The sequence below is a fragment of the Parus major genome, chromosome 26 (genome assembly GCF_001522545.3).
Source record: "Parus major isolate Abel chromosome 26, Parus_major1.1, whole genome shotgun sequence".
NCBI lineage: Eukaryota > Metazoa > Chordata > Aves > Passeriformes > Paridae > Parus > Parus major.
The window spans coordinates 2,885,019-2,908,394 of NC_031795.1; the positions used below are offsets into that span (position 1 = coordinate 2,885,019).

General features: G+C 44.9%; 3 protein-coding genes across 5 annotated transcripts in view; 2 read left to right on the plus strand and 1 right to left on the minus strand.

Moving 5' to 3' along the window:
• SRPK1 (SRSF protein kinase 1) overlaps positions 1-14,621 on the plus strand; it is a 26,455-nt gene extending 11,834 nt beyond the window's left edge. Inside the window, exons 3-16 of one of the 2 annotated variants that reach the window (XM_033519921.1) lie at positions 410-528; positions 1,382-1,490; positions 1,906-1,993; positions 2,148-2,235; positions 3,619-3,725; positions 4,374-4,539; positions 5,510-5,535; positions 6,027-6,240; positions 6,522-6,950; positions 8,232-8,332; positions 9,249-9,356; positions 10,624-10,693; positions 11,123-11,215; positions 12,123-14,621. In XM_033519921.1, coding sequence (XP_033375812.1) covers positions 410-528; positions 1,382-1,490; positions 1,906-1,993; positions 2,148-2,235; positions 3,619-3,725; positions 4,374-4,539; positions 5,510-5,535; positions 6,027-6,240; positions 6,522-6,950; positions 8,232-8,332; positions 9,249-9,356; positions 10,624-10,693; positions 11,123-11,215; positions 12,123-12,307 — 1,903 coding nt within the window. In that variant the 3' untranslated portion in view covers positions 12,308-14,621. The remainder of the gene's footprint in view (positions 1-409; positions 529-1,381; positions 1,491-1,905; positions 1,994-2,147; positions 2,236-3,618; positions 3,726-4,373; positions 4,540-5,509; positions 5,536-6,026; positions 6,241-6,521; positions 6,951-8,231; positions 8,333-9,248; positions 9,357-10,623; positions 10,694-11,122; positions 11,216-12,122) is intronic. The other variant, XM_015650455.2, reaches the window with a different exon arrangement.
• Positions 14,622-14,884: 263 nt separating this feature from the next.
• Positions 14,885-20,109, minus strand: LHFPL5 (LHFPL tetraspan subfamily member 5). Of its 2 annotated transcripts, XM_015650501.3 has the most exons (5): positions 19,815-20,109; positions 19,626-19,733; positions 16,795-17,031; positions 16,025-16,057; positions 14,885-15,772 (listed from the first exon to the last, which is right to left on the minus strand). In XM_015650501.3, the coding sequence occupies exons 1-4, from the start codon at positions 20,035-20,037 to the stop codon at positions 16,041-16,043; spliced, it is 585 nt and encodes a 194-aa protein (XP_015505987.1). In that variant the 5' UTR covers positions 20,038-20,109; the 3' UTR covers positions 14,885-15,772; positions 16,025-16,040. The 2 variants fall into 2 exon arrangements, with proteins under 2 accessions (XP_015505987.1, XP_015505986.1); XM_015650500.3 differs by having other exon boundaries at positions 19,626-20,107.
• Positions 20,110-21,663: 1,554 nt separating this feature from the next.
• Positions 21,664-22,708, plus strand: CLPS (colipase). The gene is made up of 3 exons (XM_015650502.1): positions 21,664-21,783; positions 22,263-22,385; positions 22,465-22,708. Exons 1-3 carry the CDS (start codon positions 21,688-21,690, stop codon positions 22,600-22,602), a joined length of 357 nt encoding a protein of 118 aa, XP_015505988.1. The 5' UTR covers positions 21,664-21,687; the 3' UTR covers positions 22,603-22,708.
• Positions 22,709-23,376: the final 668 nt, after the last annotated feature.

Genomic DNA, 23,376 nt, shown 5'->3' on the forward strand with positions numbered 1-23,376 from the left:
GACATGTGCGGTGTGTTCTGGGTGTGTGGGATGTTGAAAGACCCCCGAGCAATTCACCAGTCTTCACAGAAGTAATTGTGAACGCCGTCTATCTTTATTTTTAGCACACCTTTTATAGGGTTCTACAGGGTCTGCGGGCAGAGCAAGCTACTATTGGCTAAGACACACAGTTTACATATTTTCCTCTACACACAAGGATATTGTTTTGCTTTACTCTCTCTTCTGCAGGCAAGTTTCAAGGATTTTAGCCCTTAATATCACAACTTACTTCAAAGGCTGGTTTGTGCATACAGGCCTTTACTAATATATAAAATATATCAACAGTGGGACATGTGCGGTGTGTTGTGGGTGTGTGAGACGCGTGCGGTGTGTTCTGGGTGTGTGAGACGTGCAGTGTGGTCTCTTTCAGACCTGACACCCAGCACCGGGGCCCTGCTGCTCATTCCGAGAATGATCTTCCAGAGCAGGAGGAGGAAATCCTGGGATCGGATGACGATGAGCAAGAGGATCCAAATGATTACTGTAAAGGTGAGTACTTGCCTGTTTAAGATGCAGGATTTTCAGTGCAATCAAGGAATCCCCTCCATTTCTCATTTGCTGTAGAGAATGAAAATAGACTCCCTCTTACATTAAGAGTGTTTTGAAACTGCATGATAGCATTTTTCAAGCCAACATGAAATGGAGAAGGCGGTCTTCAAGTTACCCTGTGTTACCAGTCAAGATTTGAGTTGCAGAGTTCAATGCATAAGTTTAAAGCTGTTAACTTTTCCTCTGTGCCAGAGGGCTTTCAATATTGATAAAAGCAAGTAGCTATTCAGTTATTTTTTGATTTCATTGTAAAAGGAACATTTTCAAATCCTTTTCATATTTTCTTTTGAAGATCAGATCATTACCTTGATATCCGTTCTTCAGAAAAATGTTTCTGCAAATAGCCTTCCCCTGTTTATCTGAGCAGAAACAAAATATAGAGCAAATGAAAACACCAAATCACAGTTTCTTCTTTTTGTTCTGTTTTCTGCCAGTTCCATCTTTGGCTTTTCATGTTTTTGCTTCTGTAATGGAATCCCCCTGTATGATCAGTAGCTTGAGAGATGAAGGGTGCAGAGGAAACTTTCCTGTTTTCAGTGGCAGAGTGCCTTTCAGTCAGGAAAACTGGAAGGAAAAGAGTTGGGTTCTTGGGTACCTGTTTCACATTCTGGGGTCAGAGCGTGCAAAAGCAATGCTGATATTTTGCTGGAAGATTCTGTTACCATCAAGCCTGTATTTTCCACAGGTGGTCAGCCTAGTGTCAGGTGTTTTCACTGAGGAAATATTTTGTAGTGCTGCAATGATTGTGATGCTTGTTCCCCACACCTGTTCTCTGGTTGTTGTGTTTTTCCAGGGGGTTACCACCTTGTGAAAATAGGCGATCTCTTCAATGGACGTTACCACGTGATTCGGAAGCTTGGATGGGGCCACTTCTCCACCGTGTGGCTGGCGTGGGACATCCAGTAAGCACTCCTGCTCCAGCTGGTGTTCCTGCCAGGAATGCACAGACCTGAGCAGAAAAACATCCTCTTACTTTTAGATAAAAACACAAAGCATTAGCTCTCTACATCATAGCACAGGAATTTCTTTTGATATTGTGCATGCAAGTGTGTGGGAGGGACTTAACAGGACAAACCATATCTGTGGGAAGAGTTGTGTTCAGTCTATGGTCCTGACCTATTGTTTCATGTTTTGAGAAATAACTAATACAAATCTTTTGTTAAAAGACTCAAATACAGTCTTTGAGTGTTTAAACCTTATTCTTCCATGATGCATGAAATAAATTCTCTTGCATGGAAAAGACTTGGGATAGTCCTGGAGAGCAAATTCTTTGTATGAGCATTAACAGTTCCTAATTTACTTGCTATGTGTGCTCAGAGGAAGGAGATTTGTGGCAATGAAGGTGGTGAAGAGTGCAGAGCACTACACAGAAACAGCACTGGATGAAATCAAGTTGCTGAAATCGGTGAGTGCCTGAGTTGGGCTCAATTATATTGTACTCTTCCTATTTTGGGGAGTTTACATTCATCACATGCTTGATATTTCCAGATTATCAGGAATTTGTGTAGGATGCAAACAGTGCAGTGGATCTGACATCAAAATAACCTCTTTCTCTGCAGGTCCGCAACAGTGATCCAAACGATCCAAGCAAAGAGAGAGTTGTTCAGTTATTAGATGACTTCAAGATTTCAGGAGTGAATGGTTCTCGTATCCTTTTGTGGAATAAAAGCCAAGAATTGCAGAAAGATGGGAGTTGCTTGGGCAGCTGCCCTGCTTTGGCAAGCAATGCCCAGGCATCCCTTTCCCTGCCCAAGAAAACCTGCTGTAGAAGGATCTGCCTCCAAACTGCCCGCTGAGCTCAGATCCAGAGTGATGATTCAGTCTGGTGTAATTTGTGTCAGCACTGTTTGGTTGTGCTTTTAATGTTTTGCCACCAATTTGTGAATCAGGACTGAGTGGCTGTGTCAGAGGTACCTTTGAGGTAGGAGAGCCCATCTATCTCAACCCCTCAATTTTGCAAGCAGCCTGTTAACAACCTGTTATTTCAGTCAAGCAGGTACAGCACGTTAAAATCAGTAGCTGAAAATAGTGAATGAGCCATCTATAACTTGAAAATAAGCTTGGTTTCTAGTTATGGAAACATCTTATTTTGTAATTTATCAGCATTGTTAGGATGTTTGCAGTGTATTGCTTTGACAGTGGCCTGTAGTTCTGGGAACAGCCTTCTCACAGGCAGTGGTTTGTAGCAAGTGGTAATAATGGATCCTCAGAATTGCAAAGTTGGACTTTTGTGCATTGTTTTCACTTTGAGATAAGTTAAATTTTATTTCAGTGAGAATTGCTGGGCTGCTTGAGAAAATTGAGCTGTAGATTATAGAGAGGAGACCCATAATGCATTTTCTCTAGCTTTTTTTCTGAGTAAATGTTGATTTGAGCTTATATTTCTTCCAGTCTTGTGAAATCTGTGCTTTCTGCCAATGTAGATGAAAAGCAGCTTAATAAACTCATGAAAGTTTGGCTTCTAAAACAAAGACACTGTACTGAATATGTCACTGGAGTGACTGTAGCTGTTGAGATCTTAGAGCTAAAAAGCAGATCATATAAATATAATTGAAAACCAGGTTTGTCAAAAGTTTGTTTTGCTAGTAAAGAGGCAAAGGAGGGCAAAGAAAGTGACTTTATTGTTCTGAAGATTACTTACGAAATGGAAATTTTATTATCTTTTCAGGTAATGCTGGTACAGAGAGATCTGACATTGAGTTTTGCCTGGGGCAGAAGTGCAGGCTGTTCCAAAACATACAGTAAATACTAATGTATATTTGTGCAACTGGCTTCCACTCTAAGCAGGAGATTGCTACTGCTGCTGTGGGACCTTTGTTCAGCTCTATCCCTCTGTATTTTATTTTATTTTAGATAATGGCACTGTTGTGTAGGATAGGGTGATGCTGTTGAGGAAGGCAGCATTTCCAAGCTGTGAGGGTTCTTTAAAATAAAGTGCCCAAATGGTGGGGATTCCCTTTAATCCTTAGTCCTGGGAATTTGGAGCTCCTTGGCTCTGGATGTCTGGGTTTTTCCTTGATTCGGTTCCAGATATCTGTATGGTGTTTGAAGTTCTGGGGCATCATCTCCTGAAGTGGATCATCAAGTCAAATTATCAGGGTCTTCCACTCCCTTGTGTCAAAAAAATTATCAAACAGGTAAGTTCCAGTTCTGACTGACTCTTCCCCTTGACCCAGTTAAAACTCTTGCATTGATCTTTATCAGATCTGAGGAAACAAAAGCTAAAAATCCGTGGTATCTCCTTCATGCAACAAAATATTCTTGGGTTAGAACTTCCTTTCTATACTGCAAGCCCCCTCTGCAGTTGTTTTCTGACACTTAAACCATGATGGTTTTTGCATTTAGCCTCTTCTTACCTCAATCATTCCTCATAAGAGAGGTATTTTTTTAAAGCTGTCACAGTAGTACAGTGCTTAATGATGGAAAGAGCAGGAGAAGCTGGTTCTCCCTATTGGGTGGCTGCCTAAGAAGAAACACCTTTCTACATGGGAGGTGCAGGGGAGGAGGAAACTCTGATTTTATTGTAGAGTATTAAAATTAGATTTTCACCTGTGGTAAGTTAAGTAATGAGGGTAAATTGAGTATTTTTAAATAGTAGCTAAAATGTGTATGCAAATCTCTTTTTTTGTGGAACTGGGTAGTAACCACTGATCACACCAGCTCTTCTAACCTGGAGTATTCTCAAACCCCTTTCAGGCTCACTGGCCATCCTAGGCACTTTTGCATTTTCACTTTGCTCTCAGTTAGATTGTCTAATGGTTGACTTCCTTCTCTCTTGCCTGCAGGTTCTTCAGGGTCTGGATTACTTGCATACAAAATGTCGAATCATCCACACAGATATAAAGCCTGAGAACATCCTGCTGTGTGTGAATGACCAGTACATTCGCAGGCTGGCTGCAGAAGCAACAGAGTGGCAGAGATCTGGAGCCCCACCACCATCTGGCTCTGCAGGTGATTTATTTTTCTTTTTTTTTTCCCCTGAAAATTGATGATGTTTCTGCCATATATGCCCAAATCATCACTAAGGAAAACTTCCTGAGTACAGTGGAACAATAATGCAAGTTACCTTTGAAAACCTGGTTGTAAATTGGGAAATTAGTCATAAATTGTGACTCAGATGATGGGGACGGCAGTTTGTGTGAGAAAACAAGAGGGAGGATAAATGCACAATGTAAATGAGCTTTTAACAACAGCTAATCTGGCACTGGTAAAGTCAGTCTTATATAGCACAATGCTGATGCACTCGATATAGAACTGGTGTAAAAATGTGGCAAAATTCTCACATTTCCTTCAAAAGTTTATAACCTGATGCTGGAAATGCATTTGATGAGAGTTGCAACAAGATGAGTTACCTGTTGTCAGTTTGCAGAAGTCTGAAAAATTGTAAAAAAACAGCTTTCTTGACATGCAAACATCCCTAAAGATATGAGGGCAGATTTTCTTGTATTCCTCCTCAGAATATCCATCTGTAGATGTGTGTACTTTTCAAAAACCAGTGTGTATTGGAAGGCACTGTCAGTCCTAATCTTACAACAACTAACATTGAGCTGAACTGATCACAGCATATCTCAGCTTAAGGAAGCTTCCTGAAGTTTGGTATTTTAATGCGTTGATTTTCATTTTCATTTGGGTATGATGCATAATACGTGCAGTAAATGAAGCTACGTGGCAGGAAGTTTAAGTCTTTGATATCAGTCAAGCAAGTCTCCTGTCTGAAACTTGAATTATGCATTTGCTCATTTAATGTTTTTATCATTTTTTATTGTTGCGTTTTTGTAGAGAAATGAGCCTTCAAAATCACATTGCTGATATTATTAAAGTGTTATCAAACCACATAGGAAAAATGTACCTTAACATCAGAATGCAGTTGCAGTTTTGGAGTAGAGCCATTCTGATTTACCTATCTTCCTTTCTCTTTCAGTGAGCACTGCACCACAGCCAAAACCAGTAAGTGTAATAGCTTTCATCTGTAAGTATGCATCTACTGATGGTATCTCCTGCATTGTTTCATAGTTCAGTCAGCATTAAGAGAAAGCAATCTCATATCAAAAAATGTGTGATTTGTGTTTGGCATAGGCATCAGGTTCGAATGCTGTTTTGGACTTGTAAATGGTATTAGGTCATTAATCGTCAGAATAAGGAGTTCTGGTGGTGGTCTCAAGGTCTATTGGGAAAGTGACTGTTCTCTGGAGTCAGAGATCTCCCTCACTAGGAGAATAATGTAGGTTTTTCAGGTCAGGGCAAAAATGCACGGATAGGAGCCATAGACTAGTGGTTCAAGACCCAGAATAGCTACTCTTTATCCAAGAGAGGAGCTGTCTCCAGCATTTTCATCACAGACTATTTCCTCAGCTCTAGGATAAATTAAACCTTGGTGCATTTTAAATTTATTGAAGTATAAAATGTTAAGTCAAATTTCTCTGCTTGCTTCTGTGTAGGCTGACAAAATGTCAAAGAATAAGAAAAAGAAGTTGAAAAAGAAGCAGAAAAGACAGGCTGAGTTGTTGGAGAAGCGAATGCAAGAGATAGAAGAAATGGAGAAGGAAGCAAACCCTGGACAGACACAGCCTGAAGAGAAGGAAGAAGCTCAGACCCCTCTGGAAATGATCATAAAAGTCAGTCCACCAGAGGAAAATGTCAGCAAAAAGCCAGGTATGGACCTAAAGCATTTCCAACACGGCATGGTCAGTGTTGTCCATTTACTCATGGGTGTGAGGAGGGGGAGTACCTTTAGCAGAGGTGGCTAAAGGTGTTTGCACCTTTAGGTGGGTTCTGTCCTCCTGATGAGACTGGAAAATCTCCTGTTACAAACTGAGCTAATGTCTGTGTTCAGTTACATTTAGAGTACTCCCTACCTCTCAGGATGCCCTTGAACATCTTCCAGCTATTTATTAAGTCATATTCTGCTACATTCTCATTTTCCCCTCTTGCAGCACAAGCCTTTGGACAGGAGCAATCAAATCTCATGGAAAGCAGTGTGGAAAAACATGCATCGGAAATCAACTGCAACGGAGTGATCCCAATGACGGACTTGACAGACTCTGTGAATGAAGGGTCTGTACGACTTGAGGACGACCTCCACAATGCCAATGACTGTGGCAGTCACCCTCACACACAGAAGACTGAGAACTTGCATGACTGTAATTACAGCCAGCACAACAGTGACTCAGAGAACAGGCCTCAAGAAGCAATGTTGGACTCATTTGTGCCCTTGGCCCCAGAGGATTCCATGGTGTGCCAGCCCACATCCAACCAAGAGCAGGTGTTCAGTGAGCAGGGGATCAACAGTTTTCAGGAAAGCATCAGGACAGAGATCCATTCAGAGGATGAGAATGAGAATAACAGCTCGACAGACAACAAAGGTATAAGAGGAACCTTGTAAGAAAAGGGCTTCTTGATGTGGGAGATTTTTTTTACACTTCATCATATGAATAGAAATGTGCATTTTGTAGGGTGAAGCGATCAGAACCACCTGTTTGAGAGTTTTCCTGCCAGGAGTAATTAACCTGACAATCATACTCCAAGATGTTTGCTGTTTGTTAGGTGCCTGTTGTAGTTGTGCCTCAGTTTTGACTTTGGCGTGCATAAATATTCCTACTTCTTAAAAACACCTTGTTTTCAGTGGAGGAACATTTCCTCCTTTGAATCAGGTGTTGCTTATGTGATTTTTATTAAGCCTTCAGATTGTCACTTGCTGTTAAATGAAGGGATAGGTATGTTCAGTGTGTTCTGACAGTTTGGCTCTTAATATGGAGCAAAGGTAGCTTTTCTCTATTACTCAAGATGTGTAAATGTTTTCCCAGAAAATGCAGCCAGAAACAAAGTTTATACAGTGCAGGGAAATAAACCCAACTTCTTTAATGCTTTTATTTGAATATGATATTCTTCAGAGTGGAAAAAATGTGTCATGTAGGCTTAGGAGAAAATAAGATTAAATAGTGTACAGCAATTTAAAGACATTCCAGCTTGTGTATATGTTAAAAATACTAAGTGGTAAAACTCCATTTTTGCATCTTTGTTTCCGTGCCAGGTGATATATATATCTGCTTGGAGAAGGAGGGTAAAACTACCATTTGTACTTACTGAAAAGAAGTATTCTAGCATTTTCTTGCCCAAATACCACTAGGGGAGTTATATGCATGAAAAGTAACAAGAGAAATTTAGATTTTGAAACTTGAACTGCACTTTGCTGGATGCCTCTGCTAGGTTACTGGTATCTTTTGCTTCTCACAGCCCTCTCCCAAATTTACAGCTTCAAACTCTCCCAAGTTTTAGGTTTAGAAGTACAGCTGGATGTCAATTAGTGACTTAATACTTATGTTCTCCATCATGTCATTCAATTTTCCCAATGCCCTTATTTCAATGGGGCTTTTTTAAAATATAGACAGGATGTGCAAAAAATGCTGGGAAATAGTCACTGCTGCATATGCTCATTTATCCTTCTGCTTAATTACACCAGTTGGGTCTTAATGATGTTGTTGATAGTGCAGAGTGATGCTCATTTTTATACCCAAGCATCAGGGAGGGAACAGTTCTGATCCATCAGAAAAACTTCCTGTCTGGGGAGAAGTTGATAGGATTTGGGTGACAGATGGTGACACTGCCTATGTAGCTTTAATAGCTGTTGTACACATTGCCTCTAGGAAAATCAGCTGCTGGGAATTTCCTTCTTAATCCTCTTGAGCCCAAGAATGCAGATAAGCTCAAAGTGAAGATAGCTGACCTAGGAAATGCTTGCTGGGTGGTAAGTTTAGTCTTTTCACATTGACTTTTTAAAGCTGCAGATTCAGTCAGTTTGCCAAGATGGAAAATAATCTGTAAAACAGATCCTTAGACCTGGCTGTGAAAGCAGTGATAGCTTGAAACTGTGACAGGGAGAAAAGATGGGGAAGCAGGGACACAAAGAAAAGAATGCTTCTCTGAACACAAGATTTCAGTCCATGCTTTGGGTGCCTCTCTGGCATTTGATGGCTTCTTGTAGGGCTGTGAGCCATGTCCCGTACAGAATGTAGAAATCTGCTCATGTGAAACTGCTGAAGGAGTTTCTCAATCTCCAGGAGAGCTTCAAAGTTGCAAACAATTGCTCATCATGATGGGCTGGTTCTGTAGCTTGTCAGACCATTTCAGTGCATTCACAAGCACATGAAAGAGAGTCACACAATAAAACTTGCAAGTTTTATTCTTTGATGATTGTGCTATGCTGCTTTCAAATGTTTGAAATTTCAAATAGAAGAAATATATCTTTTTACTTGGCTTCTAAAATGGCACATTACTTCAGATCTGTTGGGAGAGATGAGTTTCAACTCAGAATTTCAGTCAGGCTTGCAGTGCCTGGTAATTTCTGACATTGGTGTTGCTTATCGGCTTTAAGCTGGACTGGCTTTAAGCCTGTCTGCCAGGATTGGGCAGGAGATAATGCAGAGTCTTCCTTTATTCTGTTTTTGTGGCTTGCTTTCCTCTAAATTGCTGTACTGTTTCACTTGAGGAGTGTCTCATGTAGAGCATGTAAACACAGGAATATAAGGAAATAGTTAATGAGGCTGTAACATGCAGCTGAAATGTAATGGTAATGAGCTTTGATCTACTGTGGCCTTCCAGGTTGTTGATTCTCCTCTTCTAAGCAGTCTTGAGCTGTTTAGTAAAACATTTCTTCTCTTTAGCACAAACATTTCACTGAAGACATACAGACAAGGCAGTACCGGTCCCTGGAGGTGTTGATAGGGTCAGGGTACAACACCCCTGCTGACATCTGGAGCACAGCCTGCATGGTGAGTTTTGCCAGCTGGGGATGTTCCTCCTCTGTGCTCTGCCTTCGGAGCTGCTAAGGGACTGGCAAAAGTCCCTTACAAGTGTTCAACTTCCAGACTTGCTGAATAATAGGTTTCCACACCAGAGTTGTTTTTTTTATTTATATTTTCTTCTCCACATGTGGCTTTCTTTTTGAAAGTTTTGTTGTCCAGCATCAGCAGATTTCAAATATGATTGTACTTTGCCACGTGCTTTCTGGAAAAACAGGATAACTAGGCCATTCTGAACACAGTGTCTTTTGATATTTAAAAAAAGCTTTTCTGCTGCATCTACCACTATTTCACGTGTATCTTCAGTATAGTTTCTAATTTTAATCATCCTCTGCAGGTTTGGAATCGATGTTTAGTCTGAGTAATGCTGAGATGAGGCTGAAGCTGTTCTTGTAACAGCTGGCAAATATAGAATATGACAATGAAAAAAAATCAGTCAAGCCAGTTACTGCATGTGTCTCCACTCTGTGTCTTCTACAAATCAAAGCTTGGGTTTTGTAACTTAAGCTTGGAAAATAGACATTTTTGCTGTCTCGGAAAACAAGTTGGGATTTTGATGAATGTGGTAAAAGAAAATGCAGTAGGGTCATGTTTTCTCTGCAGAGCATGTGGCCAGAATTACACAGTGTGCCTGATCTAACTGCTTGGCACCAGCAGTTCATAAAGAAAACAGAATACAAAAGGTCAGGGGTAGTGTTCTGAGTACAAGAGAATACATATGGGTGAATGTGTTACAGAATTTAGGAGTGGTGAGTTGAAATGAGTGCAGATGTTGGTGTTTTCATCTCTACAGACAGATGTTCAGAGATTAACTGTTTGGAAAACATGGGAAAATAGGGGAGAGGAAAGAATACTAAAAAACCTTAAACAAAACAAACTAAAAATAACCAACTCCAGAAACTATAGTTTGGACAGGGTTTTGCTATTTTGCAAAACTCTGAAAAGGAAAAACTAAGCATGTGAAATACCTTAACTTTGTGGTTAACTGGTGGTCCTGCACCCAAAATTCATCCCAGGTGTGCCTACGATGTTTTTAATGCAGTTTTTAAAGCGTTGCAAAGTCACTGTACATTTTAGGCTGTAATGCAGTATTTAAGATTATAGCTGTTTACTGTAGTTTTGCAGGTTATTCTTTCCCACCATTTTGCTTCTGTCCCACAGAGATTTGCAGAGTCAACCTGCAGCACATCTTAAAGTGTTTTGAAGTGATTTAATGTGCTCATTTCTTTTTGTTTAGGCCTTTGAGTTGGCAACAGGGGACTATCTGTTCGAGCCTCACTCTGGGGAGGATTACTCACGAGATGAAGGTCTGTTTGTCTCTTTTTAAAGTGGGACTTAAACGATTGCCTCTTCAAAATGAGCCTTGTCTTAAAAATCAGCAGTGCAAAAGCTCCTTGCAAAAAGATTATTTATCCAAATCAGCAGCAACTGTGCTCAAGCCACTGCAGTAAAACACTGGGCAATGAAGTTCATTCTCTTGTTCTGGTGTTTTGCATTCCTCTTGCTGCTGGATTCTCTACCTTGTGTCTCAAACTGATTGTGCCTCGAATTCTCCTATTTGTTTTCCCCTTGCCCCTTGTTGCATAGCGTAATCTGGTTTCAGGTGGGTCTCCAAGGTAATTTTTAAGGGATAAATGTCTTTATCCTTGTATCCCAGAGCATCAAACTAGCATTGAGAGGCTTTGTGTGGATGAAGCTCATTGTATTTGTTGGGTTTTTTTATTTTTCACGTACAGATCACATTGCATTGATCATAGAACTTCTGGGGAAAATACCTCGCAAGCTTATTTTGGCAGGAAAATATTCCAAGGAGTTTTTCACCAAGAAAGGTAAAAGGAAACAAAGCAAGTGACACTTTATCCCTTCATCCCTTGCCCCAAATACACAGGAGTGTCTTGCTGGAAATGCCAATTAGAAATAGATGCCAGCAAAGATGGCATCTTTAAGTATTTCCTTTGTTTTTTGAAATGCTTTATCAGTAAAACTGCAGCTGAATGTAAGGCATTCTTATCTTACTCCTAAAAGCATCCTACATCCTAGTGCTCAGCATCTTGGTGTAGATCAAATGCAGCAGGTAGAAAAACAGTAAATTACATGTTTTGTCAAACTTGATGTGGTTTTATTTAGCTGATTTATGTCACCTAGAGGGTGGAACTCGCTTTTGAAGGCTTTTCTAGACAGCTTGACTCCTTTTCTGGCACCTTAAATAGTGCCTGGCATCATGAGCCATGTTGTTCAGAGCACAGAACATTGTCCTGAAGTCCTCAGTACCCCAGAAATGTATTGAGTCAAAAAATTAGGTTTTGACTCAATTTAATATTTTTTTTTATAAAAACAAGCCCTTCTTTATTAGTAGTGTATTGCTTTCTCAAACAGTGCCCCATGCATTGCATGTATTCCAGAGTCAGTGGCACAGTTCATCTGTCATCTCAAACAGCATAATTAGTGATTTAATGAAGTTAACATTTGCTGATAGGGGATCTGAAATAGCAGGAGGTAGAAAAAAGAACCCTTTGAGGATGTACATTTCTATAACAGGCTTCTAAAGCAGATAGAAAAGGGAGTTTAATATAATTCACTTCTCCCTTCAGCATGCCCCAGCACTTTGTATTCCCTATGCCCTAGATATTAGAAAAGTCTCTGAGTTCACTCTGTCATGTTTAGCTGTTCAGCCAATTTTATTCAGCTGCTCTATTCCCACGTCTTCCACTTAACCCATTTGTCTTGGGTTTTCAGGTGATCTGAAGCACATCACCAAACTGAAGCCCTGGGGCCTTTTTGAAGTGTTGGTGGAAAAATACGAGTGGTCCCAAGATGAGGCAGCTGCATTCACAGACTTCTTACTCCCCATGCTGGAGCTGATCCCAGAGAAACGAGCTACAGCAGCAGAGTGTCTCAGGCATCCCTGGCTTAACTCCTAGAAGCTTCCAAGCAATGCTACAACGTTATACTCTGGTTTACAGCATAGCCTACACACCCAGCTGCCCTTTCCCAGATCCATTTTCCTCCTTGTTCACTTTCAGTGTGGAGTTCTTCCTTCAAGGCTTCCAAGATTTTAGATAAATCTAACCTGTTCTCCTGAGTTTGTTTGTGTGACTTAATGGGGACTCTCCTCAGCCAATGGGCATCATCTGTGTTTTTGCCTTGATTGGGCTTCACCAAAGACTAATTGACTGGAATAAGAGATTTTTCCTCAGTCTCCTCACTGTTAGGCACTGTGTGTGACAAATTTGAGCTCACCTGTGCTCAGATATCTCCCTTAGCTAAATTCCAACTCTCCTTCCTGTGAAGATCTCATTGACTCAGGAGTCAATTTTCCCACTGTTGATCCAGTAGCTACTGATGGGGTGAGAAGTTACAGTTGGCATCAAGGTGGTGCCAGATCCTTGTTAGAGCAACGACCTTGAAATCTTCCATCACTCTCTACGTGTCTATTGTATTCTTTGCTTTCCAGTCACAAACTTTTATTTAGCTCTAGCTGCTTCTGAAAGAGCTTTTTAAACCTAGGTTTTAGTATCTTTTATTTCTTCCTCCAAAGTGCCCTGTCCATTTATTTTTTCTCCTTCCCTGCACCCCTGATAGAATAGTTTCTGGACTTGGTGATGTTTTCTACTTCAATGCCTGTGACTAAAAGGTGACAAAGCAAAATAAGCAAAAGCTGGAACTGACTCAATGTATAACCCTCAGCAAACATATAGGTGCACCCTCAGCCTGCAGCGAGAGCCTTGTTGCAGGCAACTCTTAACATTATAGTGAGCCATAAGTTTTGGGGGTTTTTTATCCCTTACTGGCACTTTTTTGCCTTGCTTGAGGTGGTATTCATGAGAGATTGGCTTTTGCTGATGCAGTCTGCTCTGACTTTTCACTTTTGACCATTCATTTTTTATTCCAAGGGAAGGGTTGCAATGCCTGTATCACAGCCATGCTGCAGCCCTGGACATTGAAAATCAACACTTGAAGTTGCAGTAAAAAGATTTCTTTTAATTTGTTTCAGGTGCAGGCCTTCAGAAATAACTTCCCAGTATGGGACTGCCTTTTATTTTCTGGGCCATTAGCACTAGAAGAGAGCTAGCAGAAATGGAAGAGAACTGACTTTTCCACATAGATACTGGATTAGAAGCTTTTTCTAGAGTTATCCCAAGTAAAAAGTACTCTATGAGGTTTCTATGTAAACTTCTCAGAGGGGGTTTGGACATAATGGGTTAATTTTAATTAAAAATTAAATCACTGTGGCATTTGATAGTTCTATGATGGCTTCTTCTAGACTAGCCCATCCTCTTACAGATTCAGTGCATCCCACTCTAAGCAAGATTTGGCAGCATTGAGACTTCAGAGTCACTTCCTTACTCTGGACCAAACAGGCCTTTGGATTTGTGGTGGCTTGCAGAGGATAGAAGTTGCTGGAGACCATGCAGATTATCCAAGACAATTTCCATTGCCAAAGCTGCCAAGACCACTGTTAAGTGTCTGTGTGTGTGTGTTTGGGAATTGTGGTTCGTGAGGATTATTCACTCACAAACCAGGTCATCCACTTGAACAGAGTTTCTCCAGTTCGGAGCCTGATTTGGCTTATTTATGCAAATCATGCTGCATGTTCCTTTAGTGGTAGATCAGGTTCTCTATGCATATAATAAAGGCAGGTAACATACCAAAAAATGTTTTAAACTGCTGAGTTAACCCTTTCTTTTGTTTTTTTCCTTTCATCTGGCATTTTCCAGTTGTGGGTCACTTCTGTATCTGTTACAGGAGGGCTGCAGACAGTACTGGATTCCAACTGACTATGAAGGTACATTGGCAGGGCAAACAACTCCTGTGGTCTTGAAAGCTCTCCCAGTCCTGCCTATTCGAGACTGGCTGATGAAGGAACATTTCCCAGAAGGAGTCTGCACTCTTTGACTGTTGAGAGCTCTTGCCCATCCTTCCTTCCCTTTCCTCTGCCAGCCCTGACTGGGGAAGGGTTTTTTACCATGATAGCCAAGGCTAGAGCCAGCTTGTGAGCTGAAGACCTGCAGAAGCAGCTGTCATGATTCAGTCTTGTACCGTCTGCTCATTCACTTGAGGTTTGTTCCATTTCCAAATTGCTGCAAAGTGCTCGCACTAAAGGATTTGTACTTGCTGTGTCAGTCTAAAACCTGAAGGAAAATACATTTTTATTCTTTCTATTTGGGTGCTTTGTCTTTTTTTTTGTTTTGTTTTCCTTTGTGGAAGTCCTACAATAAACAGATTATATAATAACTGAGCCCTAGTCTTCATACATTCCCCTTGTAATTCTGTTCTGAGTCAGGGGCTCAGGGATGGAATTTGCTTCACTAGTGGACACTCAAGTTTTGATTTCCAGAATGAAGCAGGTGAAGATTTAGTTGCTGGTGTTGTGATCTATTTTAAAAAAGGGGAGAAGAATAAAAAATAGAACAAGTCTGCTGGATTTTTCCATTCTAAAATATATTTTTCTTCAAGTCTGTTATATCTCTGCTGTCTTATCTAGCCGAGAGTATCAATGAAACCTTCACAAACGCTTTATTTTAGAGGGAAGCATAAAACAGGAAGGTACGTGTTAGAACTGAACTGAATTGAGTGCTGCAGGAACCAGCAATCTACAGCAAGTAGAGATGAAAATTATAATACAGGCTGATTTTGGGGTTCTGACCAGGTAAGAGCTGCTTTGTCTTCTGCAGAAATGGGCTGTGCCAAGGGCTGCCGTGGGGGGGTGTTGGATGGGATGGAGATGAGGCTAAATCAGATTAATTGGGTGGTGCAGGGAGTTGATGCTGACTGGCATCATCTGCTGTGCTTTGCAGGTGCTGTCCCAAGCCTGCTGCAGCCCAGCATGTTGGTTTCTTGTTATGCTGTTTGGGGGTTTTTTTTGTTTTGTTTTTTTTGTTGGTTTTTTTGTGTTGGTTTTTTTTTTCAGAAAAGTGCCCTTTTCCAGAGGTTGCGTTTGGTTATTGTTGCTCAGAGCAGGAAACTGATTCATGGCTCAGCTGGGAATTGTCCTGTCATGGTATTTTTCCAGTAAAAGGGTAACCTAGGATACGGCAGAGGGTTTCCTCTGCCCTCAGGAGACAAGCACAAAACCCAAAACTGATGTTTTGGTGGTGGTTTTTTTTTAATTCATAAGTAATGTCCTCAAAAGAAGGTATACAAACCCCCCCAAAAGCAGCAAATTGCCATCCTTCTCTTGTCCCTCTTGCTGGTAAACTCAGAAAAACTCTTGTGTCCATTTTGGGCTCTTCCCACCAAATAAGCTCCACAAGAGCTGTGAGCCAAGAGCAGCCCCATGGGTGAAGAAAGCAGGTGTAGAAAATCCACAGAATTTGGTAAGTTTAAGCTTCCTAGAAGAGTCACTTCAAAGAACAGGGCTGATGGAAGAAGAGCTCTGGATGTCCCTGGGAATAGAAAGAGTAAGTCAGCTGTTGGGAAATGGAGTATGACTTCAAATTTTATGCTTATTTTGCACTTGGCAAGGGTTTGTGCTTTCCCAATTTTGGGAGGCAAAGCAAAGACTATTTCTTCTTTAATCACAATTAAAACCAGAGTGACTGCAGAACCAAAATCAGCTGTCAATCCTTTGGTAATCAATACAACAGTGACATCAGGTATGCTGGGAATATTAAAAATCCCTGTGGGTTTTCACTTACGTGGTGATCAGCTCTGTCAGTCATTTCCCTCTTCTGTGAAAAAAAAGAGAATTGTAGAGTTAGTGTATAAAACTGAAAGACTGTGATTTGCAGGTTTGTTTTCAAAAAGGAGTAAGTTTAAAACAAGATCAAAAAGCCCCAGAGGCCTGGGAAAGGTAATCTGGGTGAATTTGGGCTCCTGCCTTGCTCTCCATCAGTTTTCTGCCTGCTGCTCGCTCTCCCTCCCTACAGAGCAGTGTGTGACTGTGGAAGGGATGAAGCCACCCACCATCCACCCCAGCAGCAGTGACCTTGATGCATTAAGTTTTAGCTTTCATATTTTCCAGATTCTAATACACTGCATTAGTATATAACCCTCAACTTCATATAAAGTGTGAGCAAGTTCTCCTCACAGCTCAGTCAGACACAACAATCCTTTTCCAGCCTGAGAACCAAGGAACCTCTTGCAGCTTCAGGCCCAAAAAATACAAACAACAGCGAATTGAGGTGAGCAAACTGGGAGGATGGGACTGCATCACCTGAAGCTGTAATTGGACAATTAACCCCAATATGTAAACGGACCAAAATTTATATAAGTCCTGACCCGGGGTCCATCTTGGGTGTAGCCTAAGCTGGACTCTTGTACAGCACAAGGTGTATCCTTTGAAGGCCTTTTAATAAATCCCTACTTTATTCCTTTAACTCTGTCCAGCCTCTGTTCTAGGGAACCTCGCACAGCATCACCCTGTGGGGCTGAATCGCTGCCACAGGAGCAATCCCACTGCACTCACCTTTATCCTCCACTTTGAAATCGGAGGGGAGGAGGTTGTCTTGCCGGTTGCCCAGCACGAAGGCCAGGAAGGAAAGGATGAGGGCATCAAGGATGCCGATGATGCACAGGATGTAGGCCCAGCGCACGGTGCAGGCACCCAGTGTGTATTTGTCGGTTTTGTCCCCACACATTCGCTTCACCTCGCTCGAGTCCCAGCCATCAGGGTAGATCAGGCAGCCAATCATCAGCCCTGTAGCTGCAGGGACAGGGGGACATCAGTGCTCCTGAGCTGATGATGGTGCATCAGATTTAGTTTTTTATGTTTTTTACATAAATTTATAGCTTTGTAGATTGCTGTATCTTCTAGTGTTTTTCCCATCTTTCTTCCCTACATTTAGGAACAATAAGCTAACCTTATGAAGACATTCCTAAATATTGTTTAGTCTTAGTCTGAGAAGAGAACCAGCTTCAAGAACATTCCGTTTTCCAACTGGAATCTGGACCAGACATTACAAAAGTGGGGCAAGAGAAACCTCTGGACTGTTTCCAGAGGGTCTGGACCCAAGGCATTATTACCTAACCAACTAACCTTTTAACTGGACAGTGTAGGATAAGTGTACTAATCTATTAACCTTATAAAAATTGTAGAATTACTATACCATGTGTACTTTTTGCCATGTTGTTCATCTGAAAGCTTTTAGCTAAAGGTTTGCTTTTATATTTACTCCAATTGAAAAGATGTATTCTATTTTCCAGGCATCAATACTGAAGTAGCAGTATTGATGCCAGGACAGAGCAGCTGGAGGACCAAGCATCTTGCTACGAATACATCAAGTATTATGGACTTATCCCATGAAAGGTGCTGTGCTTGCTCATCCTTATGGGCTCTGCTCCACAGGCAGGGAGGAGCAGGATCCTGCTGTGCTGCCTTCCCACGAATCAAGGACTGCTGTACCAGCATCTCCTGCTGCAGTGTTGCCCAGGCAACGTCTCTGCTCTCTCTGCACAGAGCCCTGGCCATGTCACTCCAAGGAATTATCTTCTCTAAACAAAACTGCAATGGGTTTAGTCTGTGTGAGATGGAGACCCTGGCCTAGCACCTGGCAGTTGATTCCAGTTTAGGGTTTGCTAAGGTGGAGCTGTCAGCAGCTTTGTGGGCAGATTAACTCTGCTTGTTCAGCTGTGGTGGTTCCAGCAGCAGCTCCTCCTGTTACTGCTCTCAGAGCTCACACACAGCCTTGGGAGCTGCTCCAGCCTGGCCATGGGGTATTCAGCACCTCACCTTTGCAGCTTTGCCATGACAGTTTCACCATCCCTGGTGCCAGCAGGTTGCTGAAGGGCAGCTCATACCCCAAAATCTCAGAAGTGCCTTTTTCCCTCTCTGAGAAATTGTATTTACTGGACAAGAATAATGACCAAGCTTGGGATGAGTTCATATGCAAAGTTTTGGGACATGATTAACAAAAATTAACAAAAATCCTTTGCAACTCTGGAAGCAACTGGTGCAGATGTGAGGCAGTCCCTGCCTCCTCTCACACAAGAAACAACCCTGGGGTAGACTGGCAGATGTTTGTCCCTGCCCCTCGTGGACATCTGCAGCCTTCTTAAATGCACCTCACCCCACACCAGTGCCCCTTCTCTGCCACCAGGTGCTCAGTAAACCAGAACCCCCTTCTGGGGCAGTGACCTTGTCCTTTGCCAATGTTTTCTTTCTCCTTGGCTTGGGGACAAGCCAGCAGCAAGGTGAGCAAGCAGCTTCCTTGTCCTGCAGAGGATTTCTCTTCATGGAAAAGCACTTGGCTAACTACATACAGAATAAATCTTCCCTGTAACTAACAGAAATGGGGGAAGCGGGAAAGAAATAATTTCTGTAAAATTGTGCCCTGGCACAGAGCAGAGGCTAGGAAATGGATCCTCTTTTAGCCTGCCCACTTTTAAAAATAATTCCTAAAATGCAGCAGTACGTGTCCATCTGGCCAGAACTGCCTGTGACAATTTTTTCTTCCCCCATTCAAAACAACAACAAAGTAAAAACCCTAACTACCCCAGAAAAGCCTTTTTCTGCTGCTGCTCCCCAGGAGGCTGAGCTTCCCCAAGCTTCTTATCTAAATCTTTGCTTGAGCTTGATTCTTTAGCTGGGAACTGAAGAAACCCTGCTGCTGCCTCCCACGGGGTATCAGTGGGGCCGTGGCCAAGCTCACATGAATGATTCAGGTGCAGCTTGGGTTTCAGCTGAGGATAAGGAGCTGGGTTACCAGGTGGTTCAGGTGCCTTGGGAGAGAGATGGGGGAGGCTTGAGAACCACAGGGATGAGCAGCAAAGTGAGCAAATGCAAGTTGCTGATAGCAAGCCATTCAGTCAGTCCCCTCCTCGTGTTTCATCTTCCTCATGCATTATTCCCTGAGCTCAGCAAACAATGGCCCAGCAAACGTCATCACTGTCCCGTTGCTTCATTCCTGCAGGATCCCAAATACAGGAGAGCCCTCTGTGCCCTGCGGGGGTTTCTTGGTGCTCTCGAACTGATCTGAAGCCTCCCTGTGGCTGAGCAGGGGCAGTAGTGTTGGGAGAAGCCCCCCCCAGGTAAGTGGGGCCACAAAGTTTTGCAGCAGCACCCGGGGAAGCATCACCTGCGGTGAGTCTGTTGTGTCTCAGCTGCTCTAGAAGGAGTTTTTTACTCAAAACTCCCCACTGGTAACCAGTAAGGGGCAGCAAATGGCATGGAGGTGACACTGGGGTCTCTTAACTGGCCAAACCCCCGCTCCCCATTCCCAGCAGAGTCGAGGGCAGAAAGAGAAAAGAGTGGGCCCATGGCAGCCCCCCGCTCCCGTGCATCTCCCCAGCCCCGCTCACCCGCTGCCAGCTGCATCCAGGCACAGACTTTGTAGACGGTGGCTGCGTTGCAGAAGAAGAAGAGGCTGAAGCAGAGGATGGTGCCGATGATAAGGAAGGTGGAGATGCCTACGAAGAACATCGCAGTTTTGAAGGCACTGGAGGGGATGGTGCCGAAGTCCAGGGGGCTGCCCTTGCAGATGAGCTCACCGGTGAGCGCGTTGCCGATGCAATAGGAGAAGAGGCCGAAGTAGCCGGCCTGAGGCGTGTCGATGCTGTCACCGATCCAGTAGGGCTGGATGAAGGTCACCACCATGAGGATGGAGAAGCAGAGCGTGAAGAGGGCCCAGAGCACTCCCATGGCCCGCGCATTCCGCACATAGTTGGTGTGGTAGATCCGGGCCGCCTCCTGCGCCGGCAGCAGCTTGGCCATGGCGGGGGCCCCGGCCCCGGCCGACGGCCGCGGGGGCGGCGGGAAGCTCCTGCTCCGGCAGCGGAGGGACCGCCCCGGGGGGCGGTGGCGAGACCTCCTCCCACCCTCGCCGAGCCTGGGGGGCTCGGGAGGAGCCGCAGCGACTCCGCTCCCGAAGCCGGGGAAGGCGGAGCCTTTCGGGATGTGCTCCTGGGATGCTCCTGAAGGAGCCCTGAGGATGTGCCCTGTGTGCCGGGGATGCTCTCTGGGGATGCGCCCTTCGCCTCCTTCGTGTGCCCTGGGATAATCCAAATATCCCCAAAGTGCACCCCAGGGTGTGTCCTGGGGTGCCCCCTGTGGCCCTGGGCTGTGCCCCGAGTGTCCCTGTGTCCTGCGATGCACTCAGGGCTGCTCTGTGTCCCCTCCGTGCCCCCAGTAACGCCCCGGGCTGTGTCAGGATGTGCCTGGGCTGCACCTCTGGGTGTGTCCCAGGATGTGCCACATGCTCCGGGATGCGTGTTGGGATGAGACCTGGGATGTGTCTTGACCCCCAGCGTGTGCCCCAGAATACGCATGGGGCTGTGCCATGACCCCCAGGATCTCACTGGGCTCTGCCGTGTCCCACATTCTGTGTCCCGTCAAATTCTGTGTCACAGGGTCTTCCCACACTGGTAGGGAGCACAAAGGCTGCTTCATCGTTGGGGTGGGGGTTGCGGGCAAGGAGGGGACATCCCCACAGAATGCAGAGGGAGAAATGGCTCATCCTGACAGCAGCACACACCGGGGCTGCACCAGCTCTCTGCACAAACCTTGTGTCCTGCTGCAAGAGGAGCATGGGCAGCCCCAGAGGGCTGCAAGCACTTGTGACCACCTTAGGACCTCTCTTCAGGAGCCACATCTGCCCTGCATCCTGAGTGACCACACAGGTTCAGCTCCTGTCGTGGTGCCCTGTAACAGTGTGACAGTCACCCCACGGCTGGTGTCAGCCTCTGCATCACTCCTGTGGCTGTCACAGGCCAGGGCTGTGTGGCCATTAATCATCTCCAAGAACAGCCAAGCCACTGCGGGCATGAAAAGCTGTGCCGTTCCCAGGGCTGCTCTCCTTTCATCAGCCTCACCCCGCAAGCACTGAAACACAGAGCAAATATTTGGCAGGGCAGGCTGAATGCTGGACTTTGGTGGGCTCTAGATCCTTGCAGGGGGCTGTGCTATCCTGCACAATATGAACTTTCTCCAGCGGGTTTCTTGGTGCCTGTGATTCCATTTGAGAGATGGAGGATCCTGTGGCTTTCCCATGGAGCAGAGCTCCTGTCGTGTCACCAGCCCTCACTTTGCCCATGAACCATCAGCAGCATCCAGCAAGGACAGCATTCCAGAGAGCTCCAGCTCCACTGCTGCCACAGGGAAGCAGAGGAGGAAGGACTAGAAGCACAGAAATGCCATTATTTTTTGTTCCCTTGGCCAAAAGAGCTACTAAAGGGCAGGTAGTGGGGGGAAGTCACCTGGGAACAGGACCTGGTGCCCAGGTATTGCTCTTTTCTTGCCCTTGACAGTGCAGCAGTGCCCCAGTGCCACGAGCTGAGGTGTGATAGGAGCAGCCCTGTCAGCTGATGGAGACAGCAGCTATAAAACACCTGCTGGCCCTGTGGCAGAGACACAAATAAGCCCACCATGGCCAAGGTGCTATCTACCTGCCTGCTCGTGGCTTTGCTGCTCCTGACCCCAGCCCTGTCGGCACAACACGAGCGAGGGCTCATCTTCAACTTGGTAAGAGGAGACCGGCCCTATCCTTGGTGCAGGATGCTCCCCACTGCTGCAAGGGACAAGCATGGAGGGTTGGAGGCATCTGCTGGGTTTTCTGGTGTTGTGAGGGAACTTGGAGCTTGGGAAATCAGCTCCATAAAGGGATAGGGAGCACAGAAAGTAGATCAGACTGAAGCTCTCAGCTGCCTGAGCCAGCCAGGACCCCCACCCTGGGTGGTTCTCAGGGACTGGGGAGGGCAAATGCTTCCCCTGTGGTGTCTCAGCCCTACTCCCATGAGTCCAGCAAAAACCACTTTGGTGGGTGATATTTTGGGCAAGACGGAGGAAATGCTGCAGAGTGGGAGGTTGGGGCATGGGGGCTGAGCCTCAGCCCAAAGGCAAAGCACTTTAACACCCACCCAAATGCCTTGGGCTCACAGCTAGGGTGAGATTAAAGGGGAACAAAGAGGGACCTGGTGTTCAGGCCCTGCCTTGTGCTGCAGGAGATCGGGGAGCTGTGCCTGCAGAGTGCCCAGTGCAAGAGCGGCTGCTGCCACCGGATCAATGGCCTCAGCTTGGCCCGGTGCGCTTCGAAGGCAGCTGAGTCCCAGGAGTGCTCCCCAAAGGTAGGTGCTCCCCTGCTCCCAGGGCTGGGCAGGGATGGGGCACATCCCCCACACTGCACTGGGTCCTTGTTTCCTGCAGAGCATATATGGGGTCTACTACAAGTGTCCCTGTGAGAGAGGCTTGACCTGTGACGCTGATAAAACCATTGTGGGCTCCATCACCAACAGCGACTTTGGTGTCTGCAAGGACCCCCAGGACTCCTACAAGCGGCGGTGAAGAAAGAGGCCCCCCTGTGCTGCCCCTGCTACCCCATCTTTCCCCCTCTCCAGGGATTCCTGGGTCTGGTTGTGGGAGAATTTGAGTAAAAAGCAGCTTCTGCCAAGCTGCAGGGTGGTGTTTTCACTTAACCCAGCCCCCTGGCCCAGGAAAGGGACAGCAGGGACAAAAGGTCCTGGAAAAAAGCCACATGGACATGATGGCTTTACCTGGATGTGTGTGCAATCATGTGTAATCTGGGCTAGGCCAGCAGCAAGCCGTGGGCTGAGCTCTGCTCAAGGGGAGTTTTAAAAAGGGGATGCAGGGTAGGAGAAGATGCAGTAGCCCCAGGACCTAAGGGAGCTGCTTGGGTTGTGATTGCCTTGCTTTATTTCCTGCTGTGGTTGCTCTGGCAGAAAACATTCCATAGAAAAGGTTTGTTGCCAGAGAAGAGGGACTTGCAGGCAGTGTTGAAGCTGTGGCTGCTCAGGGTGCTTGCTGGTTGTGTCCACCCCTATACAGCCCCTCTGCAGGCTCTGGATGACCAGAGCTGGACTTCTTCCTCAGGAAGGGCAGATGAGGCTCAGCCAGGTGGGAGCAGTCCCTGGAAAGGACGCTGTGCAGCAGCAACTCTGTGTGCCATGGAGCCCCTTGTGCAGCATCTTGTAGAGCTGCTCAGGCTGCAAGATGTGCTGAAGCATTGGGAATTCGAGATGGACCTGGAGAGTGATGGTGCTGAAGCAGCTCCAGCTGGCAGCAAGGTCCCAATCCCCTGAGCCCTGCCCTGGACAGGGT